Source organism: Astyanax mexicanus, chromosome 15, assembly GCF_023375975.1.
Source record: "Astyanax mexicanus isolate ESR-SI-001 chromosome 15, AstMex3_surface, whole genome shotgun sequence".
NCBI lineage: Eukaryota > Metazoa > Chordata > Actinopteri > Characiformes > Acestrorhamphidae > Astyanax > Astyanax mexicanus.
In genome coordinates, this window is record NC_064422.1 from 8,881,309 (window position 1) to 8,908,391 (window position 27,083).

A 27,083-nucleotide genomic window follows, 5' to 3' on the forward strand; every position below is an offset into this window, starting at 1 on the left:
AAAATTATAATAAGAGTTTGATATTTTATTAAACTAAATACGTTTATTATTATAGTTTATTCTCAGGATTCATGAAGCTAAACTGGAAGCTGAGAGACGGAAATGTGTGTATGGATGCATGTTCTAAACTCTCATTTTATATATTTATATTTGTATACAGTATTTTCTGTTATTGTTACTGTTACTGTTATTAGTATTTACATTCATTACTCTGTAGATAGAAGTATAGATACTAGGGTTTAAAATACTTCTGTAGAAGTTGAAGTATCAACTCAAGCTTTTTACTTGGAAAAAAAGTGTAAAAATACTGGATTCAAAACTACAGAATAGTGTATGTTTATGCTTCTCATCCAACCACAATCTGATTCACTCTATCTGGATAGAGATATTTATCTGGATGGGGTTTTTATTGAACGATGAGAAGCCGTAATTTAAAACAAAAAGCTGAAATGAAGCAGTAACAAGGCTATTTTTAAAATGTAAGGAGTAGAAAGTTTGGATAATTGGGTGAAAATGTTAAAAGTAGAAGTAAAAAGTCGTCTGAAAAATAATTTCCTCAGTGAAGTAGAGATAATCAACATTTCTACTTTATTACTTGACACCTCTGACTATATTACAATCTAATATACAGTTAAACTGTGATACAGTACTCATATTTTCATTATATATTATATATGCATATTTATCTATAGTAGTTTTTCTGCTATTATACCCATACTTTTATATGTGACAGGGTGTCCATACTTTTAGTAAAGTACAGTTTCTGCTTTTTTAATTGAGTTAGATGGTTATACAGTGCCCATACTTCTACAATTAAACATTTTTTGCTTATTTTAATTGAGTTTAATTGAGACTCTGATACACTACTCATACATTAAATATAGTATAGCTTTGTTAACTTAGCTAGACTGTGACACAGTACTCATACTTTCACTTAAGCCTAATTTCTCTTCTCTCTCTTCACCCTGAGGTTAAGGTACAGTGGTGGGATCCATGGGAGGTGTCACTTCCCTTTCCCAGTTGACCAGATTAGCAGGTACAGAACCCTCGCCGATTGGCTGCACACTTGGCACATCGTTCCTGATAATCCAATTGAGGGCTTATAGCCAGCGTCTAAGAATAAGTCCTCTGAAGTGAAAACGAAGAATGGAGGAGATGTGTCTTTTTCAATAAGACTGAAGAATCAGGCAATGAGGGAACCATATCGAGGCCTGCTGGGTGTACTGGAGGAGAAAAACTGGGGAAACAGGCCCTGTGTTAGTGACACAGCTGTTAGAATGTAGGTGAGAATAACTGAGTAGGATGTTTGAGAGGATTAGTGCTGAACCTCAGACTTCCAGGAGTACCCGCAGAGGAGAAACGCTCACTCGGATGTAAAAAGGTAATAAGTTTTCTTTATCTGAGTCCAGCCAGAGCTTCCAAATCTTCAGGGACTGTAGAGAGACACTCTAAAGCAGAAATAAGGAAGAGATTTGCTGAGAATTATGTTGGGAGCAAATGAAACACATGACAGTAGATGCACTGATTTATCTTATTTTCTATAAAATTATAAAAATATAAAGAAATATCCACTTCTATCTGTTTTATTACCAAGATGATGATAATAATAATAAATAATATTAATAATAATGACTAAAGCATACTCAAACATGGCACAACTAGCAAGGAACAGCTTTGATGACTGTCAGGTCACATGACAACACTTTAAAATAAAATAGTGTCACAAATGACAGTACTTACAATACAACAGAAATAAACACCTTTAAATTGTTAGGTAATGTCCCAACTAATTATTATTTGACACTAACATCATTAAACATTACTAAATGTTAATGCTTAAGAATTGTGAAAATAACAGCAAAAAAACTATGTTAAGAAACATTAATAGCCTATTTAGAATTACATGTATATTTTATCTATGGATCATCAGTTAACTGTGTAAATTATATTAGTATAAGAATTAAGAATGAAATAACATAGCTATCTAACTATCTAGATTCTATTACAAATAGGTCTACCTAATGGACAGAGCCTGCCATTTTTATCTTCTTTTTTTTTAACATTTTGAGTTTTGGAATAAAAAAAAAAAAAACATTAAATTAGGATTGTTTAGGTTGATATTGCTCTTTTAAAAAAAAAAAACGATTATGACAACTTGTTTTCCCCCACAGTATGGGCGTGGCCTAAATGTGCTCTGTCTCTATTATTGTACTAATTTCCAGCTGTGCGAAACATCAGAGACACTGTGTACAGATTATGTTTCTGTGCGTCTAGAAATCATTAAATTTTTTTGTTATTTTATATGAACTTTTCATTCTGCTTTATTTGGGCCAATATTTCTATTACTATTAAGTTAAAGTTTTCTCAGAACTAATGCTAATGTGAGGGCCTAAGCGTGTGCCACTGATGTGTTTTTTTTTTTATTATTATTATTTAGACATGGCCACAAATGCATAAGTGCACAAACCTATCAGTGACTTAGTACAAAGAAGTCAGCAGCTAGCTGTATAGCTGTAGCATAGTGATGAATAACAAGCTTAACAAGCTTAATATGAAAGCTTATATGAAACTCAGACACCCCACCTCTCCTGCAACTCTGCAACTACACACTAAGAAAAGGAAGTACAGATTTGTACTTAAAAGGGTACAAAGCTTGTCGCTGGGGCTGTACCTTATATTGAGGTACAAAAAAGTACCTTTCAGTAAAAGTCCTTTTTTGTACCGATGTTTTTTGTGACAGTAAAGATTATAAAGATTATAAACATTATCATCAACTAAATATGGCTCAAAAACTTGATGATCCAAATTGTCTGGCTTTCAAATAAAAAATGTGCAATTAAAATAGATATTGTTTATTAGTGCAGTGATGCAGAATACTGAATGTACCCTTTGGCAGGTTAAATGGTAAAAATTTGTACTTATTGCTGTTAGAAATTACTTTGTACTTCAGAGGGAACAAATCTGACCCTGTAAAGACCAATATTGTACCTTTGAGGGTACAATTATTAAGAGTTTACTTTTGAGTACAAAAAATCATACCTCTGTTTTTTAGAGTGTACCGTGATTCTCAGGCGTATTGATAACAACTTCTGGATATTTACAATTCAGAGATAACCTCCTCTATTTTTTTTTAACCATAAAGCAAGACAGAGTGAGTGTGTGATACAGAGAGCACTTCCTAATTGCACATCCTGATTGGTCCGTCTTGGTGCTACCTCCCTGAAATAAGTTTTTACGGGGTTGGATGTCTGGAAATACATTAGTAATAGTAGAGTCACTCTTGCGCCTCTTTTTTTTTAAATGCACACCAAAGAAATTATGTTTAGCCCAAACATTAGCAAAATACTAAATTGTGATTATTTTGTCAGTCATAAATAATACCTATGTTGTGCCAATGCTGTGTTTTTTACGCTCTCTAAAAGAAAGACAGGAGAAACTGAAGGTCCCAGCAGAACCACATTAGAACAAATCTGCCCCTCAGCCTCGCCGGCTGAGCAATAAGACTCAAAGCCAATTAGGGTGGTGAAGGCAAGCCCCAGAGCGAATGTGTAAGAGTCCCTGACGTGGTGCGGAAAGAGAAAGGAAGCTATTACTGTTTCAGGACTGTGTGGTGTGGGTGTTCACTGTTTCCGTCAGTTTAAATGTAGATATTCTGGTGTCTGTCCTTGTTATTCATTATTGCTGGATACAGTGATTAATTCGTAATTTTAAGGTTTGAGACAAACACATTCAGAGTGGGGGCTTGGTGTGCTTCTTTGTTGAGAAAATTATCGACACAGATTTCTTTACAGTGTTGGTGAATGAAACTGAGTGTCACACAGGGCTCTCAAGTTTTGAAGTTTTGTGGGAGTGAAATTGGTTGGGGGGGGGTGGTTGCGCAGTTCTTCTTAAATTGTACCAAGGGGAGGGGGGGGTGGGGTGTGTGCACACGGTGATTCAGTTGTTAAACGCAGGGGGGTGGGGGATGGGGGGTTGCCGTTGTACACCGACATGTGTTTCAGAACTTTCGAATCGGACAGTTCTTCGCGCCTGACACTCTGGCTGAAACTCCACCCTCTTTGACTAGGTCTGCCTAACAACAGAGCGATCTATATTCTGATTGGCTCAACGAGAGTACATTATAATATGCGGCCGATGGATTGGCAAGCGTGAGAAATACCATGTCTGGCGTGTAAGCGTGTAAACTCGCTGAGGTGCATGTGTCACACGTTCAAAGCGTGAGACTTGAGAACACTGGTGTCACATTACTACAGTATGCACTGTAACTAATTAAATCCAATTGAATTAAATCCAAATCCAAAATAGGATTTCGGCTCTTGCTCATGAATATTCATAAATGCAAACATATCGCCTCTGATTGGCTAACAGTACTGCGACACCAGTGAGATGGACAACAGTTAGAAACGTTTTAAGTTAAAGACATTTTTAGACTAATAACAGTCTTTGCAATGCCCTGCTAAGTGCAGTTCAGCCACTGACCTAGAGTCTTAGAGTCTCTGTAAAACACTAAATCCACCGGAGATCCTATGTAAACCTATATAAACACAAGGGGCGGGTAGTCCAGGTCCAGAAAGTAAACATCCTCCCCAGGGTTTTGTTGGCTGAGCAGCTGCAGAGCCACCCAGGCAGTTTTAATTTTAACTTGTGTAAACAGAACTGTCTACTGTAAACAGAACAACTACCTATCTCAATTGTACCTATTGCTTCATTTGTTCTTTAGCCCTGAATTTCTGGGTAAAGCATAGAACACTAATATGATATTTACACAAATAACACAGGAACGAACTGCCATGCTGTTTCTAGCGCTGTTAGCTCCTGTCTGACGCCATGAATATTAATTAACAGGTAGACGTAGACAGTGTTATTTCTGATCAACTTGTTTAATATCAGACAATGATAAAATATTTTAAAAAGCAATTAACACGGCATTTCAGAAAAAGAACATCGTACTAAACATAAAAACATGGTGGTGGTAGTGTGATGGTCTGGGGCTCCTTTGCTGCTTCAGGGTCTGGACAACTTGCTGTAATAGATGGAACCATGAATAATGCTGTTTACCAGAAAATCCTGAAGGAGAATGATCCTAAGTATGTTCATGTTCGTGCTGGAAAACCCTCCAATGTGGACGAATTTCAGTTTTTGCCACCAACGGTGTTGTATGAGGCAAATACTTTTTCAAAGTAGAGGTGGGCGATATGGCCTTAAAATAGTATCACAATATTTCATGATATTTTCACAATAACGATACTCTTGGCAATATGACAAAAATATATTTTAAGAGTACACTACTGCAAAAATTTAACCCCTAACTGAGATATTAAAAAAAACAATAATTTTATTAGATTTGTAACAGAAGCCAATGATCCAGAATGTCATGATACTAATAATAATGCACTTCAAATATCTCCATATATCCAGGATTAAAGTAAAATAAATGATACTGGACAGATATAATCTGTCTCTAGTAGATATAAAATGAAAAATGAGAACAGTGTGAATTAAACAAAAAAAAGTAGAACCCTGATGTGATAATTAGGGGTGGGTGATATGGCATGATATTTCAGGGTGTAATATCATTCACGATATTCAAAAATGTTGGTAATATGATTGCATACGATACGACATGGTACACCCCTATTTCACAGCACTGTATATCTAGGGATAAATGTAAAAGGAAATATAGGAAATATCTGCTAATACTAATATGATTTTATTATTATTCCACCACTCTAAATATAACTGTACGTATTTAAATGTTTGTACTATTTTTTTTACTATACTGTTTCTACCAAATACACAAGATATATATAAGCTATAAGGTGGTGTGAGCTGTTTTACAGTGACATTTCACTGTGTGAATTATTTAGTCCTATCTCTTTAGCATCTGCAGCACTCAGGTGGTCTGTGTTTGTGTGTGTTTGTGTGTGTGTTCCTGACAGGCAGCATGAGTACGTTCGTGACCCTGGCGGAGGTGCTGGAGTCACGGGGAGCTCCGCTGGAGGAGGATGAGGTCTGGGCCCTCCTGCTGGGAGCAGCAGAAGCACTGATGAGCATCTCCAACAAAGGTACACAGATTACAGATAAAAAAACTAATAAACTAATGTAAGTAATAATTTTGTTTATGTTTGGTTGCAAATGCCACTAGCTGAGACATGTTGTCCATCAAAATAGACCATGAACCAACCAATGAAACAGTCGCTTAGCCCTGCCCACTGCAATGGAATAAAACAGCCACTCAGACAGTAGGGCATATCGGGACTAGAGTCAAGGAGGCAAAGCAAAAATACTTTATTTTTACTAATTTAATGTGATTTAGAGCATGTTTATGAAAAGTTTGTGAAATACACATTTTAAATATCAAATATAAAATAAAACATGTATAGGCTTCCAATGCAGTGTACTTTAAAAAAAGCAAATTCAATATTTAAATGATTGGATTTAATTTTCTTTTTGTGCATTACACACACAAAAAAGCATTTTTCCATCACTGGAATAATAAATCAGGTCTGAAAGGGTTAAACCATATAGATACGAAACTGAGAATTTTTACAATGGTGGTAAACAAAAAGAAATATTTAATATAGCCATTTTATATAGCGTTTTATATGCCCACTCATCCTGAGGTCATAAGGAGTGTTTCAGCCCAGACTGCTATTTAAATGTAATACAATTCAGGACAGCCAATCAAAATAGATCTTATTTACATATTTATATTATTTGCATTGATAACATATTTTTAAAGGTACAGAAACTAAATTAAAAAAACATTGTGACAGGAAAGAGAGAGTGAAAAAGATTTGATAGCTAAAATCTTTTTTTGGTGTATTATTTATATAAATTCTATACAGGAGTGAGTTATTATGGGTTATTATAATGATTATTCAGTATATATGTTGAATTTTTCAGAATCCAAAATATGACACACAGTAGCAACCATAAACGAGTCTTATTCTGTAACTGGTGGTGGTAAATTACTTAGCTATGGTTAATAAACCTTACTGAAGTTCAGTGATTACCTGTTCAGCAGAAAGGTAGCCAGCTCTTCTGTTTCTATGGCTGCCGCACTATATGTACATGCTACTGTCTTTACCTGGCAACCCTGTGTGTGGAAATGGGACTGGGGGAATGGCGGTGGGCAGATTCTGAGGCTACATCCCCCACAGATTACACATTTTTGAATAGTGCAAAATATCGTCCAGTATCCATATTGTCTAAATTACAAAATCGTTTTTTTCTTCAATATTGCACACCTCTACGATGAGTCTGATTATATTCACTCACTGTTTTTTTTTTATGACCTTCATGCCCCTCTACTCCCTGCAGGTTCTGCAAAACCGTGCAGTATAATCAGCCCCGGCTCCATGCTGCTCTCGGCCAGTGGCTCCATCGCCTTCAAGACCTGCAGCCGCTCTGAGGACGTGGCTTCCTTCACTTCTCCAGAGATGGTGCTGGCTCGAACATCCTCCAGCAGGCAGGACGTGGAGAAGGTGAGGCATGCTATAGATGTGTCCACTGAAATGTGCTTAGAAAGGTGAGATAGATTACCATACTGACCATGAGGTGAAGGTTAAAGATCAGCTTACAAAGGTCATGGTAATACAGGTTAAAGCTCACTAAAGCCACTAAGTGCTGACTGGAAAAGGCTTATATAGATACATTTGAGAGAGAAGATAAATTCTTTGTCATCTCATTAAGGTTCTCTAAGGCTCTATGTAGCCCAGTTTATTTTTGTTAAGCTTATGAACATACACTAATTGTTAAGAAAAAAGAAATAATGCACCCAGAAAGACATGTTTTGAATTAAATGAAACTACAGTACATCTGTGTGAAAGTAATGCTGAGATACAATTGGTCAAGGAACATAAAGGTTTCTTATAAAGGTTTCTGCATCCTGCAGCACATTTACCAACAGATTAGCAGGGGTGAGAAGCTGTTGTATTTAATGGCTCCCAAGATCATCTCACCAGCAATTGGAGCACCTGGGTTCGTCACCAAAGACGATATGGTTCCAGACCAAAGGTGAAAGTGACTAGCTGACAGATTGCAGGTGATTACACAAAATGACCAATAATGCACCTCTCTCAATGTCAACTCAAAGTTAACTGGACAGAATGTCTTTGAATGCATTGTAGAAGAATATTTACCAGTCAGCAATCTCTCTCCAAGAGGTACACTACTCACAAGTAGCCTCTGAAAGCCTTAATATGAGGGAGCGGAGGAAGCATTTCACGCCCTTTCGTGGCAAAACCCAGTATAAAAACCTCATGATTCACTTCTAAAGGACTGTTCTCTTAACTTGTTTCATACGTTAAAATTCAGATATATGTAAACAAGCTTTGTTCTGATTAATTGTCCTGAAATGTGCATCATTTAAAAAGCAGTCCATGCTAAAACACTCCTTAAAAGTTGGTCTGAATGGATGAATGGAGCTAAACTGCTGTAGACTGAATAGGTGGGAGTCTAAAGAGAGATTCAAAGAGATTCAAAGAGTTTATTGTCATGTGCACAGTAAGAAACAAGTTTCCTCGTACAATGAAATTCTTTCTTTGCCCCTCGCCAAGTATGCCGCATAAAGATAAAAATAGAAAAAATACAATAAAAAAAGAATAAACTAACAAAATATAAATATTAAATTGGTGTTAAATTTACATCCATGATGGAAATATATACATGAAAACAGTAATGGGGTATGGTTATTATTTACAAGTAAGTACATGTTATCTACAGCAGTGGAATATGAAAAAAGTGCAAAAGGTTCAGTAGTGCAATTATAAAATTAAAGTGAGCATGTGCCTCTGAGAAATGTCCTTGACATGTAAACGTGTAGAGAGTAATGTGAATGGTTATTTCTGAGGTAGGTTCAAGAGTCTGGTAGCAGTGGGGAAGAAAGAGTTCTTTAGCCTGGTGGTTTTGCATTTCACACTTCTGTACCTCCGGCCTGAAGGCAGAAGAGTGAACAGTCCTTGCTGGGGGTGGGTAGAGTCTTTGAGGATGGAGGCAGCTCTCCTGAGGACTCTCTGGTGGTAGATGCTCTGCAGAGAGGGCAGTGGAGTTCTGATGATCTTCTCCGCAGTTTTTACCACTCTCTGCAGGCGTGTACGGTCCGTCACAGTAGTGTTGCCGTACCACACGGTGATACTGTTGGTCAAGAGGCTCTCAATGACACAGCTGTAGAAGTTGCAGAGTATCTTGGGAGACATCCCGAACTTACTCAGCCTCCTTAGGAAGTAGGAAGTTTTAACCAGCTGTGTGGTGTTCAATGTCCAAGTGAAGTCCTCACTGATGTGGATGCCCAGGTATTTAAAACTGTTCACCCTCTCCACTTCAAGCTCCCGGATGAACAGTGGCTGATGAGGTCTCCTCCCCCTCCTCATGTCCACTATCAGCTCCTTCGTCTAAACTGCTGTAGGCTGAGTGGGTGGAGCTAAACTGCTGTAGGCTGAATGGGTGGGGCTAAAGTGCTGTAGGCTGAATGAGTGGCACTCTAAACTGCTGTAGTCTGAATGGGTGGGAGTCTAAACTGCTGTAGTCTGAATGGGTGGGAGTCTAAACTGCTGTAGTCTGAATGGGTGGGAGTCTAAACTGCTGTTGTCTGAATGGGTGGGATTCTAAACTGCTTTAGTCTGAATGGGTGGGACTCTAAACTGCTGTAGGCTGAATGAGTGGCACTCTAAACTGCTGTAGGCTGAATGAGTGGGAGTATAAACTGCTGTAGGCTGAATGAGTGGGAGTCTAAACTGCTGTAGGCTGAATGGGTGGGACTCTAAACTGCTGTAGGCTGAATGAGTGGCACTCTAAACTGCTGTAGGCTGAATGAGTGGGAGTATAAACTGCTGTAGGCTGAATGAGTGGGAGTATAAACTGCTGTAGACTGAATGGGTGGGACTCTAAACTGCTGTAGTCTGAATGAGTGGGAGTCTAAACTGCTGTAGGCTGAATGGGTGGGAGTCTAAACTGCTGTAGTCTGAATGAGTGGGAGTCTAAACTGCTGTAGGCTGAATGGGTGAGAGTCTAAACTGCTGTAGGCTGAATGAGTGGGAGTCTAAACTGCTGTAGGCTGAATGAGTGGGAGTCTAAACTGCTGTAGGCTGAATAGGTGGGAGTCTAAACTGCTGTAGGCTGAATGGGTGGAGTCTAAACTGCTGTAGGCTGAGTGGCTGGGGCTAAACTGCTGTAGGTTGAATGGACAAGATGAAACTTCTAAAGAGAACTGATGCTTTTGTTCTTTGCTGGTTCTAGATGGTGGTTTTCTCACTGGGGATGACACTTTACTGGACTGCAGATTATCAGCTACCTCAAAATCAGGTGAAACAATATATATGAAATATTCTCTGTGTGAAAAGGTGAGGAACTCAGACAGCTTCCTGTAATGCTCTCTTGTCCTGCAGCCTGTTCAGCTCAGCAACCACCTGAACAGTCTTCTGCTGAAGATGTGTGAAGAGGCGGCTCTCAGACGGCTGGATCTCCTGGCTGTGCTGGAGGAGAGCGAGCAGCACCACAAGAACGCTCTCCTCCCTCCCCCAGACACAGTCATCAGACAGCTGGTCCAGGACGTCCTGCAAGACCCTGTGAGTCACAATTTAAAGTAACAACCCCCCATGTTCTACCTGTATTAACACTGGAGTTATAGAACTAATATACTCACCAATTCGTACTTATCCTTGTTCTTCTTAACAGGTTTGAATAGTATAGTTTTAAAAAAATTACATGCTCTTGATTAATGTAACTAAATTAATCACACTCATCACTTTTCAAATTTTTTTTTTAACTGAACAATTCAACTGGATTTTAGCCGAGGAGAGAATGAATAAATGAATGAATGAATTAATGAATAATTGTAATAAATTTAAAAGCTTCCTGTAATAAACATCAGTCAGTAACAGATGCTGTAAATATGGTACATATTTGACAACACTAGACTTATAGTTACTCCTTTATTCACCTAAACATTACAGAACTATTGTAAGACACTCAAACATACTAGAGATTATTTTCTTATTTTCAGGAGATTTTAGTCTTAACCCTTGTGTGGTTTCATTTTTCATCAAATGATACAAAAAAAATATTTTTTCTAACTCAAACTCATTGGTATTGGCTCATTTTTTGTAAAAAACATATATCAAAACACATTTTCGATATACAGTATGTTTGACCAAGGACTAATAAACATTGCTTCATTTGTAAATTTAAAACTAAACAAATGTTCTACTCATATCTTGAGTTTGATTCATTTTCTTTTACATTTTATTAAAAAAAAAAACAAAAAAAAAAGAGTAGCACTTTTTAAAAGAAATGTAACATAAGAAAGGTAAAGGGCAAATATTAACCATGTAAGCTGTTTATATTGCTTGCAATTTAGGTGAAGCATGCATGTGTAAAGCATTTTAATGTAAAATTGCTTAATTTTGCTGAATTAAATACAAGTAACAAAGTAAACGAGTAACAAAAATATGAACACCACACAAGGGTTAAAGAGTAAATACACTCTAATACATTTTATTACAATGCTGTAAAATGAGATGCTTTACTATACATATTTTAATTAAAACTGTCTGACCTTTGTGGCTTTTATTATGAAGCCCAACATGGCAGATTAGCCATAATGGCTAATTTCTAACTGGCAATGCTGTTTTCCGAGTTGAATTAATGGCTGATGTTTGATAAGAGATGAATGACACTGTGCTGCTTAAATTACTAGGATCTGTGGTTTGATATGATATGTGGATTATCGCTATAGTTCACTCCAGTCATTAGTTTTTTTTACCTCAGAACTCCAGAATTTAGCTAGAGGCTCAGCAGTAAGGATCTGCTTTAAAAAGAAAATTTTTGGACTGACTGACTTTCTTAAAATTCACTTAGTTGAGTAGTTTTTGCCATAATATGGATTAGAACATTACTCAAATATTCACTATTCACTGTATACCTGTAACTCTACCTCTTCACATCTTTAAAACTGATGCTCTTAAACATATTAAGAGGCAAGAATTTCAAATAATAATGAAAATCCACAGAATTTGAGGCGGGTTCAAACATTTGACTGGTACAGAAAATAAACCTGGGGTGTAATATTTGTAACATATGAACTCCATGTTCTGCAGGCTGAGAATGCTTTGGGTAACACAATTCATTTAACAGACCGAAGTCAGCTGGTTAGAGACAGACTCAGAGGTAGGACTCCTTACTTTAATTGCACCTCAGTGTTTTTTTGGCGGTTTTGATTATTGTGATTCAGTATAAGATAAAAAAAAAAGAAACTTGATATTCCATGTTTGCTTTAGGAAGCTCCAGTCAGAATTCTGCTTGGGCTCCAAAAGGGAACGGCTTACCCTTACTCGCTTTCCCAGCTGAGACTAATAGGTAAGTGGAGTTCCACCCAGTAATTATTTTATTTTATCATATATGTGTCATTTCTGTTTATCCTAATAAAATAGTTCTAATATCTTAATGCCATGAATTATGGAATCAATGATGGTTGCTATAGAATTGCTGTGATGTTACAAGGTGGCGGCAATGATGTCCCAAGTGTTTGATGAATGGTCGCTATGAATATTGCTCCTATGGAAACCCATATGTTGGCTTCTAAGGGTTGCTAGGTGGTTGCTATGTTATTTCAAACTGCTGTACTGGTGTTGCTAAGTCCTTGATATGAGTTGCTACGGTGTTGCTAGGTGGTTGCTATATTATTACCAGTACAAGTGCTTACTGAGTATGTCTGTGATTTCCTAGTTGTTTGTGAGGGTGTTGCTTGGTTGTTGCTACGCTGTTCCAAATGGATGCTGTGGTGTGGCCAAGTGATGTGTAGGTGGTTTCTATGCCATTACAAGCTTTAAACTATAGCATTAGTAATGTGCAAACTATGCAATGACAGTAAGGAAGACCTTATATCTACTCACCCCTGTTACAAGTGGCATGCATGAACATTTTCTGCTTTTAACATATTATAATTATAAGTAGCATATACTATATGTTTTTTTTTTATCATTTTTAAGGCATATATGATAGTATATGATACAATTTGGTTTACTTTCTTTTTGTTGTTATCATTTACAACATACAGCTCTGGAAAAAAAAGACACCACTTCAGTTTCTCAATCAGTTTCTCTGATTTTGCTATTTATAGGTTTCTGTTTGAGTAAAATGAACATTGTTATTTTATTCTATAAACTTTGAACAACAGTTCTACCAAATTCCACATAAAAATATTGGCATTTAGAGCATTTATTTGCAGTTACATTCAGTTACAGTTCATATTCATACAGTTTTAAGCGTTCAGAAATCAATATTTGGTGGAATAACCCTGTTTTTTTTGTCAAAGTTTTCATGCATCTTGGCATCATGTTCTCCTCCACCAGTCTTACACACTGCTTTTGGATAACTGAATTATGCCACTCGTAAAATTCAAAGATTAACCTTTATCAATGTAATGGAAAGGCTAAAGTGGTTCGAACTCATTCTGCAGAAGTTCAGAGGGTTGGGATATTGAACCCTTGCTGTGGGAGTGATGACCTCAGCAGACTGACTTGCTCTCTTTATTTCCTAGAAGCAATCAGGGCTCCAATCCCAGCAGCATCAGCAGCAGCACGTGGCAGATCCGCAGTCCAAACCTCAGCCGACGCCAGCAGATTAACTCCAAACCTGACCAGTCCTTTGATTCCTCGTTCAGCCTCAGTGAGAAGAAGCTGAAGGTAAGCCCACTTTGTGTCTGAAAGAATAATTTAAGCAGTGCATTACTTACATATATTTAATTGGTTACACAAGGTATCTTTAGTAAAGGCAGTGACACAACCATGTACAGTTACTCTGAAGAATATTGTAATTTAGAGCATTTATTGACAAAATTGAGCAGAAAATGAGAAATAGTCAAAATAATGAAAAAGACACAAAGCTTTCAGACCTCGAATAATGCAAAGAGAACACGTTCATATTCATTTAGAAAATATTATAAAAATGTTTAAACTCAGGAAGAATTCAGAAACCAATATTTGGTGGCATAACCCTAATTTTAAACACAGTTTTCATGCGTCTTGGCATGCTCTCCACCAGTCTTTCACGCTGCTTTTAGGTGACCTTATACAAAACCTGGCACAGCATTTTAAGCAGTTCAGTTTTGTTTGATGGCTTGTGACCATCCATATTCCTGTGTGTAATGGAGCATTGTCCTGCTGAAAAAAAAAAAAAACAGTCCCCAGAGTTGGGGAACATTGACAGAGCAGAAGGAAGCACGTTTTCTGCCAGGATAATCGTATGTGACTTGATTCATGCGTCTTTCATAAAGACGAATCTGCACGATTCCAGTCTTGCTGAAGCATCCCCAGATCATCAGCAATCCTCCACCAAATTTTACAGTGAATGCAAGACACCATGGCTTGATATAACCATTAGCCAACCAGCAGACCTGAAAATTGGACTAATCAGAGAAGATGATCTTACTCTAGCCTCACTCTTATTTGCTTCTTATTGATATACGGCTTTTTTCTAGCTTTGCATGACTCGAGCCCTGCCTCTTTTTAAATTTTCTTCACCCCAGCTACCATTTGCCATTCTTTTTATAGGTCTCTTGATGTCATCATTTGATTGCTTACTGACCTTCTAATAAGTTGCCGGTTAATCTTAAACTTGAACCTCACTAAAAATTTCTGGAATGTAATTGGTAATGTAATTACATTTGGAATGTAATTTTTGTGCCAGGAGTAACATAAGGTCATGTTAAAGCAGTGTGAAAGACTGGTGGAGAGCATACCAAGACTCATTAAAGCTGTGATTATAAATCAGGATTATTTCACCAAATATATATTCCTTAACTTAAAACAGTAGTATTGTTGTTGAATATGAATATGAATTTGTTTTCTTTGCATTATTTGAAGTTTGAACTGTTTTTTCATTATTTTGAGCATTTCAAACATTTTTTTTTATAAATGACAATATTTTTATTTGGGAAAAATTTGGTCAGCGGTTTATAGAATAAAAATTATGTTCATTTTGCTAAAAAATATACCTATAAATAGTAAAATCAGTTAACAGATCATTTTGAAGTTGTTTCTTTAGTGGCACACTCCAAACAGAGGGTTGTGACTGAAGAAAACCAAAAAAATTAGTATTTTCTATGTTAATAAATATGTTATACTTTGTATTGCGTCTTAATTAATGTAATTTCAATGTATTGTGACACTTTTCTTCTGAAAAAAAAAATGGAAATCACTAGGAGTTTTCGAGATGAAAACTTGAAGGCTTGTTCAAGGTTAACACTCAAAAATGAGGGAAGGGGGACCAATAGGAAATGGGAACGGGTCTTAATGGAATGCCTCTATATTAAAGGGGATTTAAAATCTGACCTTGGCTGTCTCTCTTGGCAGGACTTGGGCCCAGAGTTTGTAAGAATGTTGGATGAGCCTCTGGTTATCCTGGAGCTGCCCAATTCCATTGTGGTGAGTCTAATATCATTAAGGGTCAGCTGGTGTGGCGCCATAAAGCAGCCTGGACTGAGCTTCTGTGTGCCAACACCATGCAGCCCGAAGCCATCTGGATCTCTGCAATCTTGTTTTGTAATTATTCGGTTCTCTTCATTGATCGCTCCGCCTGTGTCTTTATTTCTCCCTCTCTCTCACTCTCTTCCCAAAGTCAAAGAAAGGGAAGTCATGCTCCACTCAAAGAGACCTGAGAGTGGTAATGCCGAACGGACAGGTGATCCTGGTGAAGTGTGATGTGAAATCCAGAGGAGGAGATGTGTTTGACATGATCATTGCCCACTCTAACCTGGTGGAGCACTTCTACTTCGGCCTGGCCTACAGTGATGGTAACAGATCCAGCATCAGTGCTGCATACAAAGATGTCCTTTAACATACATGATATTTCATGTTTTGTCCCTGCCCTGCAACTCTTTCCAAAAAACATTGGGATGGAATAGCATTTACCATCTTGTAATGTTGCTATTTTTTCTCACAACCCTTAAAAAGATCGTTCTTGTTTTGGGAGTGCAGCAGTACAGGCTTACTGATGCAATTTTCATTTTAAAATTCTCAACAAAAAATATAGGCCTCCTTGGGCCCTATCTTACACAATGTACAAAGTGCATCATGATGTTCATTGCTATCTTACACCCGTTCATGCCTTTCACCTGCGTCGGTTAAATAGCAACAGATTTTAGGATTATATCTACGGCAATGGGCATGCTGGTCTGGAAGTGAGGTGTGTTCAGGTGAATTACTGATCACTGATTTATACCCTGGTAACAGTCAGCCGTCAGATGTTCATACAAAATACTAAATAAAATAAAATGGCTGTTCCTGTAATTGACTTGCTCACTCACCTTCACAGTCTGAATCAGCAGTTTTATCTCCTGAGAAGCACAGAATCACTGCACTGTTAAAATAGCAATCCAATGCAAAGCAGTGCAAATAAATTGGTTTATTTCACATTAAGCCAAAAACAGCCATGATTATTTAAGAGAATTAGTACATACCTTTTGCGAGTTTCGCGGCAGGCTGTACTTTTCCTATCGTTGTGATAGCAAAGACACACTAACATGGCATAAATCAAGCTGCATCGTGCGCGATGGACGGCTCACCTATGAATCGCTAAAAGAGGGACCCTTGTATTTTTTATTATTTATATTTAATAGAGGAAATATATATTAGCTTCATATAACATTGACAGACTTATTTGTAATATCTATGTGTTTCTGCAGACTGACTAAATGTTGAAGGAGACTCACTTCATTTCTTGTTTCTGCAGATAACGAGTTCTTCTTTCTCGACAATGAAACCAAAATCTCCAAAGTTGCTCCGGACAGCTGGAAAAAAGAACTCACCTCCTCCTTTATCCTTCATTTCCGAATCAAGTTTTTCGTCAGTGACATCACTCTCCTTCTGTAAGACTCCTCCCATTCCAATTTATTTACACGTTTGTTGAAATGCTGTAGACTGAATGGGTGAGGCTAAACTGCTGTAGACTGAATGGGTGAGGCTAAACTGCTGTAGGCTGAAAGCGTTGGGCTAAACTGCTACAGTTCTTTCCTTTTTTTCCTCTGACAGACACAAGTTGACCCGGCATCAGTACTACCTGCAGCTGAGGAGGGACATCCTGGAGGACCGGCTGCCCTGTGATGAGGAGACCGGGCTGATGCTCGCTGCCCTGGCCCTTCAGGCTGAGTTTGGGGACAGCATGCCTGAGGTAGTGCCATGCTAATGATGGGTCGTGGTCCAGAGTTCCTCGCCCTTTAGGGTCATGCGGAATATGATTTGTGGCTCAGGTGCCAGGTGTTGTAACCTTAATTACGTAATAGTTCAAGATTAATGAACATAAAGAACCCTGGAGGACACTTTACCAGATGGTCCACCTGGGTGTAATTCCTGTAAAAGGACCTTTAAGTTCGTATCACATTTGTTGTTTGCAGTGATAGTCTGAATTAACTTATACAATACAATACAGTACTTATACAATATACATATTTTCATGCCTTTTAAAAAACAAGTACTCTACACTGACGTCTCTTTGTTTAAGGTGTACGGGAAGAACTACTATCGTCCTGAGCACTACGTCTCCAGGAGCGTACTGGAGAAGATGGCCTTGCCTTGCCTGAAAGAAGATCTCTTGCGGCTGCATGCCAATAATGCCAGCATGATCGCCGAAGAGTCAGAACTGGAGTTCCTCAAGGTGACCTGCGCTGTACTTTATTGTTTTCTTTAAATGCTTTGAGAAATAAAAGCAGTAATTAGTGCTAACCAATTCAAACACTGTCTTGAAAAAAAACACAGCGCATCCAACAAGAATTAAAGTCTTTGATTTGCCCTCATCACCCTAAGAGTGTTAAGGGGAAAGAGCACCATCTACCCACTGTCTTGCAAGGCCAATTGTGCTCTCTCAGGGCTCTGGCAGCTGATGGCAAGCTGCATGACCAGGATCATAGTGGCAGTGCTTTTGACCACTTGACCACTTGGCGCCCCAAAAATACTTTTTACAGGCAAAATGAAATCAATGAAAGGAGTTTGGCATCCTGAGCTCACATCACCTACCTTCTCTACAGGCCATTCAACAGCTTCCAGAGTATGGGGTGCTATTTCACCACGTGGCCTGCGAGAAGAAGCCCCTCATTGCAGAGCAGGTCCTGGGGATCTGTGCCAAAGGCGTCATCGTTTACGAAGTAAAAAACAACTCCCGGTTTGCCAGCCTGAGATTCCACTGGAGAGAGACTATCAACATCTCAGCAGCCGTAAGTCCTCAAGAATACAGCATATACAACAGTCTATATTCCACCAAATAGCACTGTCAAATTTAGTTAACCACTAAAGGAACTTAGCACTGGAGCTACATACAGGCCCTAATTTAGTGATTAATAGGTGAGCTGGCAAGCCCTGCACCGTGCAACTTTATTTAGTGTCTTTGCTATCGTAACGACGGTAAAAGTACATGCACTTGCATTGTTTGAAACTCACAAAAGGCATGTACCAATTCGCCTAGTTAATCATGGGTGTGTTTTGGGCGTAACTTAAAATCAAACAATCAGCAGGTCACTTGAGTGCACGCAGCGCACCTGCGCTGCCAAGATAGCTATGAATGTCTGACTGTTGACTGTTGTCAGGGTTATTTTATTTTTATGTTTTCAAGTGCCAGGATAGCAGTACACCAGAAATCTGTATATAAATACACCTCATTTCTAGACCATCTAGCTTTGTGCGGGGTATAAATAGGGTCCACATTATCCAAGAAAAGTGAATATAACTCACAACTCACATATTTAAGCAAATATTTATTTTGTGGGACAACAATGAAGAAAATAAATTTGAATATATGTATCTTAAATTATTAATGTACAGCTTGTATAGTAGTATAGGTTTACTGTCATCTGAAAAGAACTCCACACATAGTCATTAATGTCTAAATAGCTAGCAACACAAGTGACTACACCTAAAAAGGAATATGTCCAAATGTCCCAATTGTGTGCTTGTCCCTCTGCGATGTCATATAACCCATTAGAGCGATTTACGGTGCAAAATAATGTCCCCAGGGCCTTTTCAGGGCCTAAAAAAACAGGGTTATTCCACCAAATATTGATTTGTGAGCTTGAATATGAATTTGTTTTTTCTTTGCATTATTTGAGGTCTGAAAGCTCTGCATCTTTTTTTGTTATTTCAGCCATTTCTCTTTTTTTTGCAAATAAATGCTCTAAAGGACAATATAGTTTATAGAATAAAAAAACATGTTTGCTTCACAGAGACGTAAGTTTGTGATTGAAAGCAGCATCAGTAAGAAGAAGCACACCTTCGTAATGGAGAAGTCCAAAATCGCCCGCTATCTCTGCAGCCTGTGCACGGCTCAGCACAAGTTCCACAAGGAGATGAGCTCTCGCCAGCTCAGCCACAGCCTTGCCTCAGGCAAGTCCATTCTTTTACTTCCCTCACTTAGTTATACAACACTTTTTTTCGGAGCATCTGAGGCTTACAGGTTTTTCTTCTGTCGTTTCAGAGCAGAGTATTGTGCAGTATGCGTCTGTCTGCCAGGCCCAGAACAACATCTCCTGCTTAAATGGCATGCTGAACAACAGTGGGCTCAATGCTGCCCGCCAGAACCCCATGAGCAAGCTGTGTGATGACATTGCCAACCGCATAGAAACCCGGATCAAACAGCAGAGAGACTTACTGGAGCAGTCTGGGTAAGAGCTCATTCTCTCCATAATTCAGCGTTTAAATTGTGTTTTAATACAGAGTTTTAATGGTGGTAAATGGAACCAGTCATTGGTTGCAATAACTACAATGCAAATACCCTCTACTAATCACCAAAAAATAGTTGCACCAAGGACCTTATTAACATAACAATAAGCTGGAAATATGCCTGTAATAGAGACCAAAGGTGATCTGGAATTGTACAAAACTAAACAAAAACCCAACACCATGACATCACACATTCAGAAGGCCTGATGTCATGGTGTGTGGTTCACTTTAATATGATACCAGATCACCTTTGGTCTTCATATTAAAGTGAACCACACACTATGACATTAGGCCTTCTGGATGTGTGATGTCATGGTGTGGGGTTTTTGTTTAGTTTTGGTCTTCATAACAGGCATATTAACAGTCCAATGTTTTAAGCCGCACCAACTAACTAAAAAATTGTACATATACAGGCCACACCTGACTATAAGTGCTGCAACATGGCTGGTATAAAAAATACAGTAGCCTACCAGAAAAAGTCACGATAGTAAAGTCGGAATATTAAAAGGGAAAAGTAGATGAATTACTTACGCCATCACAACAAACTCTGCACACTGTATTATCTAGCTGTAACACTAGAGCATTCATAAGCAGCAGGTTAGAAATGTAGATAACTGATGATAATCACAGCAGCCCTGTAACAGACCATGAGTGGAAAAAGCTTTTAAAACTGGCAGCCCAAGTAATTAATCTTCTTTTCCTTTTTAATATTACAACATCTATTTTGATTTTTAGAGTGTGCTGGCATACTCTTAGTGTCACTTGCGTCTCCAGGCAAATTCTCATTTGAGCTTGTGCTGTCCTCGTCACGCAGCAGTCCAGCTTTCGCATGCAGCCGGTTTTGATCAGTTATTTCTCGCCGCTTTTCATCCAAGCCTACCAATCAGCTCAGAACACCACTTAAAATGCACAATTCATGCTGATATCAAATAGCTGGAAATACTTAATTGTCCCGATAAGCCCTGAATTAATCTGCATACTTATCTCTTTATTTGGGTGAATAAAGCCATTTTGAAGCTCATTAGCCCGTACAAAAACATATATTAGCCACACCATTATATAAGCACATTAGGGGATGTATTAACACAAGGCAGCTTTAGGAACCCCTAGAATTCTATGGCGAGGCATCGTATGTACTGTATGTGTAGTTCAAGAAATAATGCCCATACTATTAATTATTATTACTTTTCTAATTATTTATTGTTCCTGATGACTTTCATCAATTGTATGTTTATTTTATAAGACTAAATCTATTGCTATATTAAAAAGAAAAAAATGAATACTTTAATTTCATATATTTCATTTTACTCCTAGTGCCACAAGCCCAGTTTTGCAGAGGTTTGCTGCTGGACCTCAGAAACGAAGTTCTGATGTTCCTTCCGTGTCATCTGCCTTAAGAGGTGAGCACAGATTACCAGTTTTATTTCATCATATTTTTTATTTTGCTTATTAGTGAAAATGTAGAAACTAGACGCTACCATAAATACCATAGTAACCATTTAGCAATAACCCCCAAGCAACCATCTGCAACATCGCACCAACAGCCTAGCAACATCTTATCAACCTCCACATACCTTAGCAACTGTGTAGCAACTGTGTAGTCCAGGATGGACAATCCTGACTATTCTAATATTCCAATATTCTGACTGAACTGTTTATTGTATTTTATATTTCACTTGCAGACACTCCAACCAGTGTCAGGCCACCTGAGAGGGAAATCATCTGTGTGAGTTTGAAGAAGGATCCTAAACTAGGCCTTGGTAAGGAAGCTGAAACTCCATGCTGTTCTTTAAAGCTGCGTTCCATTTACCTTAAAGCAGACTGTATTTCAGTTAAGCATAAATTAAATTATTTACTAGAGTTTTATGGCATATTTAACCATTTTATGCATTTTATGTCCCAGGTTATCATTTGTTTGCATTGTCCAAAGTTTAATGTTTAAAGTTTAAATGCCAATTAATAGCAACACACTATGCAGTATTTTGCAAATCCAAACACCATGAAAAAATTTTCACAGATAGATGCAAGTTAAAACGTAGCATAAGCGGTATAAGCTGACTTTATGGGATGCATCAGCTCCACTGGTGACTCTGCCTGTTTGTGTTTTGATGTGAGGTATCGTAATTATTGGAGAAGACAGTACCGGCCATCTGGACCTAGGAATCTTTATTGCCTCTGTTGTGCCAGGAGGACCAGCGGACAGAGACGGACGCATCAGACCAGGTCTGCTCAGACCACTTTATTGAATGGGTGAAACTGCTGTAGGTTGAATGAGTGGGAGTCTAAACTGCTGTAGGCTGAATGGGTGGGGTTAAACTACTGTAGGATGAATGGGTGGAACTAAACTGCTGTAGGCTGAATGGGTGGGAGTCTAAACTGCTGTAGGCTGAATGAGTGGAGCTAAACTGCTGTAGGCTGAATGGGTGGGGCTAAGTTGCTGTAGGCTGAATGGGTGGGGCTAAACTGCTGTAGGATGAATGGGTGGGGCTAAGTTGCTGTAGGCTGAATGGGTGGGGCTAATCTGCTGTAGGATGAATGGGTGGAGCTAAATTGCTGTAGGCTGAATGGGTGGGGTTAAACTACTGTAGGATGAATGGGTGGAACTAAACTGCTGTAGGCTGAATGAGTGGGCTTAACTGCTGTAGGCTGAATGGGTGGGGCTTAACTGCTGTAGGATGAATGGGTGGAACTAAACTGCTGTAGGCTGAATGGGTGGGGCTAAACAGCTGTAGGCTGAATGAATGGGGCTTAACAGCACCATCCTGTGGTCTTGCAGGTGGCCGCTTGATCTCTCTGAATCAGACCAGTCTGGAGGGCGTGACCTTCAGCGAAGCGGCAGAAATCATGCAGAACAGCCCCACCCAGGTGGAGCTCATCATCTCCCAGTCCAAAGGTACGAACAGCGTAAAGCAGTAACTGTTAAAGTGATAGTCTTATAAATGGTTTACATTTATCTAAATGTAGTCAAGTCCAAATATTCAAACTTTATCATAGTAGAAAAAGTCTAAATTTAAAAACAGTAAGACATTGATAAAGGAAAGAGTGAGAAAGTGTGTCGAATTTTTTAAATATTAAATCCAGATATAAAAAAAGTACAAATTATGAGATCATTGGCCCTATCCCCATTGTGATGCTCATTGCCATCTTACACCCCATCAACAGTCTATTTTCCTGCTTGTGCACCTGCCTCGTTTAAATAGCAACAGTGCTTGTGAATATATCTACACTGATGGACGTGGAGGTGTGTTCGGATACATTTCTGGCGTACCGCTATCTTGGCAATGGAAAACACAGGTGCGCCAACAATGAGACGTCTATTATTGTCTTGGCAAAACAGATGCGCCGCTCATGCTCAGCTCTCATACACTCCCAATTGTTAAACACAATTACTTTTATTTTTACACAACTCAACTTTTACATCAATAATAAACAGAATACTATATAAAATAACATAGCCTCAGAGAGCAGAATTGGTCTTGCTCTCTCTGGGTGGGTAGATGGCGCTCTCTCCCCTCATCACTCAGAGGGTGATGTTGATCAGAACAAGGCTGTGTCTGTGAGCTGATGTATCAGAACCGAGTCGCTGCGCTTTTCAATTACTTTGAAATAATTATGTATACAGCAGTGAGGAAGCCCACGAGTGGCCTAACAGAGAGGAGCTACGAGTCTCAGACCACACTGCGGGCGGACAGCCGGGCAGATGATGGGCTGGACGAGCTGGTGACGATCATGATGACACCGAAGATTGGGAGCAGACTGCATGTGCCTGACGTGCGCATCCTCAATGCTCAGGTACCCCAAACACACACACACACACATACACACACCATGGGAATGTCTGCAGAACATCTATGTGTTCGGGATGCAGCACAGTTAACCCTTTCATTACTGGTGATCTAGTGTAATTCCCACATTACATTCAGAATCAGTAAAAACTAGTTTTTATTCCCATATGAATGAATAGAAGATGTTGGTGGACAATGTTTGTGCACCCTTACAACCATGTGGGATATCACAGCAACCACCTACTAACATCTGAAAAACTATAGCACAGCATCCACTAAGCAAACCTAGCAGTTGGTTGTCAATTTTGGGTTGAGTGCCATGCTCAAAGGATTCTGCAGTCAGGCTGATATTTTCGTTTTTTTTTTTTTGGGGGGTTTTTTTTGTCAATCAGTCAATCAATCATACTGTCCCCATACTGATGTCCAACCATCTGCATCAGCTCTCCCTCCTGCCCCTCCACTAAACCTATACCCAGTGCCCCTCCCATTTATTTAGCATTTTTTTTATTTGAGCTAAGGGTGGAGTCAGCTTAAATCAGGGGGTTTAGTGGCTCTTTAACATACCACAGCAGTTGCTTAGCAACAGCATTTCTACCATCTAACAACTCTATTGCAACCATAGGGGATACCACTTGGGACATCATAGCCGCCACCTGCATGTTGTGCCACCAAACAGCCACGTTGTGCACCATAACAATTGTTTAGCAGCAACATTGCAACCACCCTAAACAACTCATTAACCACCTAACAACTATATAGCAACCATAAGAGATACCACAGCTTAGCAATGTTGGAACTCTAATCTTAAAGCAAACATGGAACAGCATACAGTAACTTAGTAAGTGCAGCATCTAGCAAGACCATAGAAACCGGTAAATAACAAAATAGCAACCACCTTGCAAGCCATGGCAACCACCTAGCAGCCTCCTTGCAATTGATTCATCTACTTTTTAGCTTAAATGCTCTTCTAAGGGTTAATCATGTTGTGTGTGTGTGTGTGTGTTTATCTGTGTGTGTTAGGATGATTACTCCAGATCAGCATCTCTGACGAGTCTGAGAGCAGAGGAGTTCAGTGTGCAGCTGAGAAAGGTTTCCGGCGGTCTGGGAATCAGCATAGCGGTAAGTGTGCTGTGGTGTCCCTTCACAAAACGTTTCTGGGTTTCTGATAAAATGGCCACTGACGTGATTTTTGACACATTGCCCTGTCCTTACAAAGAACAGGATAACTGCTGACTTTACTTGGCAGCGAGAAACTTCCCATGACAGGGCTGCAGGGGATCCCACTCTGCCAACTGGTCAGCGTAATCTTTCTGACCTGAGGTTAATCAGCTCCACAGGTCAGGAGAATGTCTGAACTCGCTGCTGAGGTCACAAAGCTAACCTTTTAAACCTGAGGTTAAAACTACCCGTCTGCAGATGATCAAATTCTATATGAGTGTTTCTAATGAAGTAGTCAGTGAATTAAAGCACAATAGAATAGGACTCTCTAAAGCAAGATAAACACGAACCTCTCAGTTCTTAAAAGTATTCCCATGTATTACTCAGGTAGAAGTATACTAATAAATAAATACTAGGGTTTAAAATACTTCTGTAGAAGCTGAAGTTTCAACTTAAGCTTTTTACTCTTGTAAAATGTAAAATTACTGGTATTTAAACTACTTAAAGTATAAAAGTAAAGGTAATGTAAGAAAAAAAATGTCATTAAGAACCCTATAGTCCTATAGTGCACTACCCCCCCTCCCCAAAACACATTTTCTTAAAGCCATAATGACTATAATGTTGAATTAAAATTTAAATAAAAAAAGTGGGCTCTCTGTTGTAGCTGCATATATGCCCACTGAAGCTAAAAGATAATAAAGCACCCCAGCATTGAGCTGTGGAGCAGTAGGACTGTGTTCTGTGAAATGATGGAGCTCCATTCAATTCTTTTGGGGTGAATTTTGGATATGGTGGGGTGGAGCGGTGATCAATCTTATCACTAAATGCAATCAAATCCTACCAGCATGAAAACATTCCATGGAGATTTAACCCTTGTGTGGTTTTCATTTTTCATCAAATGATACTAAAAACATTAAAGGTAAAAGGCAAATATTAACCATGTAAGCTGTTTATATTGCTTGCAATTTAGATGAAGCAAGCATGTGTAAAGCATTTTAATGTGAAATTGCTTAATTTTGCTGAATTAAATACAAGTAACAAAGTAAACGAGTAACAAAAATATGAACACCACACAAGGGTTAAGACAGTACTCCAAAAAAGCAGAAAAAAATACTTGTAATATCCTTGATTTCAGAAGAAAGTTTTGTCAGAAGTAGTGTTACAGCAGCAGCTGACGAGTGAATGTGTGTGTGTGTGTGTGTTGAAGGGAGCACTGAATGCAGGGCTGCAGTCTGAAGGAATTTATGTGAAGAGTCTGGTTCCTGGAGGAGCAGCAGATCAAGATGGACGCATACAGTCAGGTATCAGTCAGAATCCTTACAGGGATTCAGGGAAAAAAAATATCCTACTGAAAATATTTTCAGTCTAAAAAAACTACCAGTGGCATAGCTGTGTGTGTGTCTGTGTGTGTGTGTGTGTGTGTGTGTGTGACAGGGGACAGGCTTTTGGAGGTCGATGGAAACAGACTGCAGGGCTGCTCAGATCAGCAAGCTGCTGAGTGCCTCGCCAACACAGGGGAGGTAAGTAACACCAATACACCAAGGTAAAAAAGGATAGGACTAAATTGCTGTAGACTGAATGGGTGGGGCTAAACTGCTGTAGGATGAATGGGTGGGGCTAAACTGCTGTAGGCTGAATGGGTGGGGCTAAACTGCTGTAGGATGAATGGGTGGGACTAAACTGCTGTAGGATGAATGGGTGGGAGTCTAAACTGCTGTAGGCTGAATAGGTGGGAGTCTAAACTGCTGTAGGATGAATGGGTGGGGCTAAACTTCTGTAGGATGAAAGGGTGGGGCTTAACTGCTGTAGACTGAATGGGTGGGAGTCTAAACTGCTGTAGGCTGAATGGGTGGGGCTAAAATGCTGTAGGATGAATGGGTGGGGCTAAACTGCTGTTGGCTGAATGGGTGGGGCTAAACTGCTGTAGGCTGAATGAGTGGGGCTAAACTGCTGTAGGATGAATGGGTGGGGCTAAACTGCTGTTGGCTGAATGGGTGGGGCTAAACTGCTGTAAGCTGAATGAGGGGGGCTAAACTGCTGTAGGATGAATGGGTGGGGCTAAACTGCTGTTGGCTGAATGGGTGGGGCTAAACTGCTGTATGTATGTAAATATCTTTATTGTGTATTTAGCTGTTGGTCTGTTTCAGGTTGTGAATTTGGTGCTGGAACGGGATGGCACTCCTATAACGAGAAGAAGCACACCGAGTCCTGAACCCCGGCATAAACTCACTGTTCTGACCCCTGGTGTTGTATCACCACAGTTCAGGAACAACAGCTGCCCTGCTATTACCATGACCACGCCCTTTGCCATAAGGCCCAACGATTACAGCTTTGTGACTGAAGGTAAACAGGCATAAGTTAGTACACAATAAGTGAATAGATTATCAATTGTGATAAAAAAGTGAATAGGTTAGCATTGGGAAAATGTATTCAT

General features: G+C 39.1%; 1 protein-coding gene across 5 annotated transcripts in view; it reads left to right on the plus strand.

Annotated features, from left to right (window-relative positions):
• The first annotated feature begins 1 nt into the window (after position 1).
• Positions 2 to 27,083, plus strand: part of frmpd2 (FERM and PDZ domain containing 2) — a 28,906-nt gene continuing 1,824 nt past the window's right edge. For 2 of the 5 annotated variants that reach the window (XM_049464624.1, XM_049464627.1), the window contains exons 1-26: positions 2 to 104; positions 971 to 1,381; positions 5,940 to 6,065; positions 7,324 to 7,487; positions 10,240 to 10,305; positions 10,389 to 10,568; positions 12,099 to 12,168; positions 12,279 to 12,357; positions 13,541 to 13,685; positions 15,354 to 15,425; positions 15,619 to 15,793; positions 16,732 to 16,867; positions 17,031 to 17,169; positions 17,500 to 17,652; positions 18,023 to 18,208; positions 19,211 to 19,370; positions 19,462 to 19,648; positions 21,021 to 21,106; positions 21,389 to 21,466; positions 21,822 to 21,929; positions 22,483 to 22,599; positions 23,329 to 23,498; positions 24,512 to 24,610; positions 25,857 to 25,950; positions 26,084 to 26,169; positions 26,797 to 26,992. In XM_049464624.1, coding sequence (XP_049320581.1) covers positions 5,945 to 6,065; positions 7,324 to 7,487; positions 10,240 to 10,305; positions 10,389 to 10,568; positions 12,099 to 12,168; positions 12,279 to 12,357; positions 13,541 to 13,685; positions 15,354 to 15,425; positions 15,619 to 15,793; positions 16,732 to 16,867; positions 17,031 to 17,169; positions 17,500 to 17,652; positions 18,023 to 18,208; positions 19,211 to 19,370; positions 19,462 to 19,648; positions 21,021 to 21,106; positions 21,389 to 21,466; positions 21,822 to 21,929; positions 22,483 to 22,599; positions 23,329 to 23,498; positions 24,512 to 24,610; positions 25,857 to 25,950; positions 26,084 to 26,169; positions 26,797 to 26,992 — 3,067 coding nt within the window. In that variant the 5' untranslated portion in view covers positions 2 to 104; positions 971 to 1,381; positions 5,940 to 5,944. Of the gene's footprint in view, positions 105 to 795; positions 1,382 to 5,939; positions 6,066 to 7,323; positions 7,488 to 7,897; positions 10,306 to 10,388; positions 10,569 to 12,098; positions 12,169 to 12,278; positions 12,358 to 13,540; positions 13,686 to 15,353; positions 15,426 to 15,618; positions 15,794 to 16,731; positions 16,868 to 17,030; positions 17,170 to 17,499; positions 17,653 to 18,022; positions 18,209 to 19,210; positions 19,371 to 19,461; positions 19,649 to 21,020; positions 21,107 to 21,388; positions 21,467 to 21,821; positions 21,930 to 22,482; positions 22,600 to 23,328; positions 23,499 to 24,511; positions 24,611 to 25,856; positions 25,951 to 26,083; positions 26,170 to 26,796; positions 26,993 to 27,083 lie in introns of those variants that run through there. The other 3 variants (XM_049464626.1, XM_049464625.1, XM_049464628.1) reach the window with 3 other exon arrangements.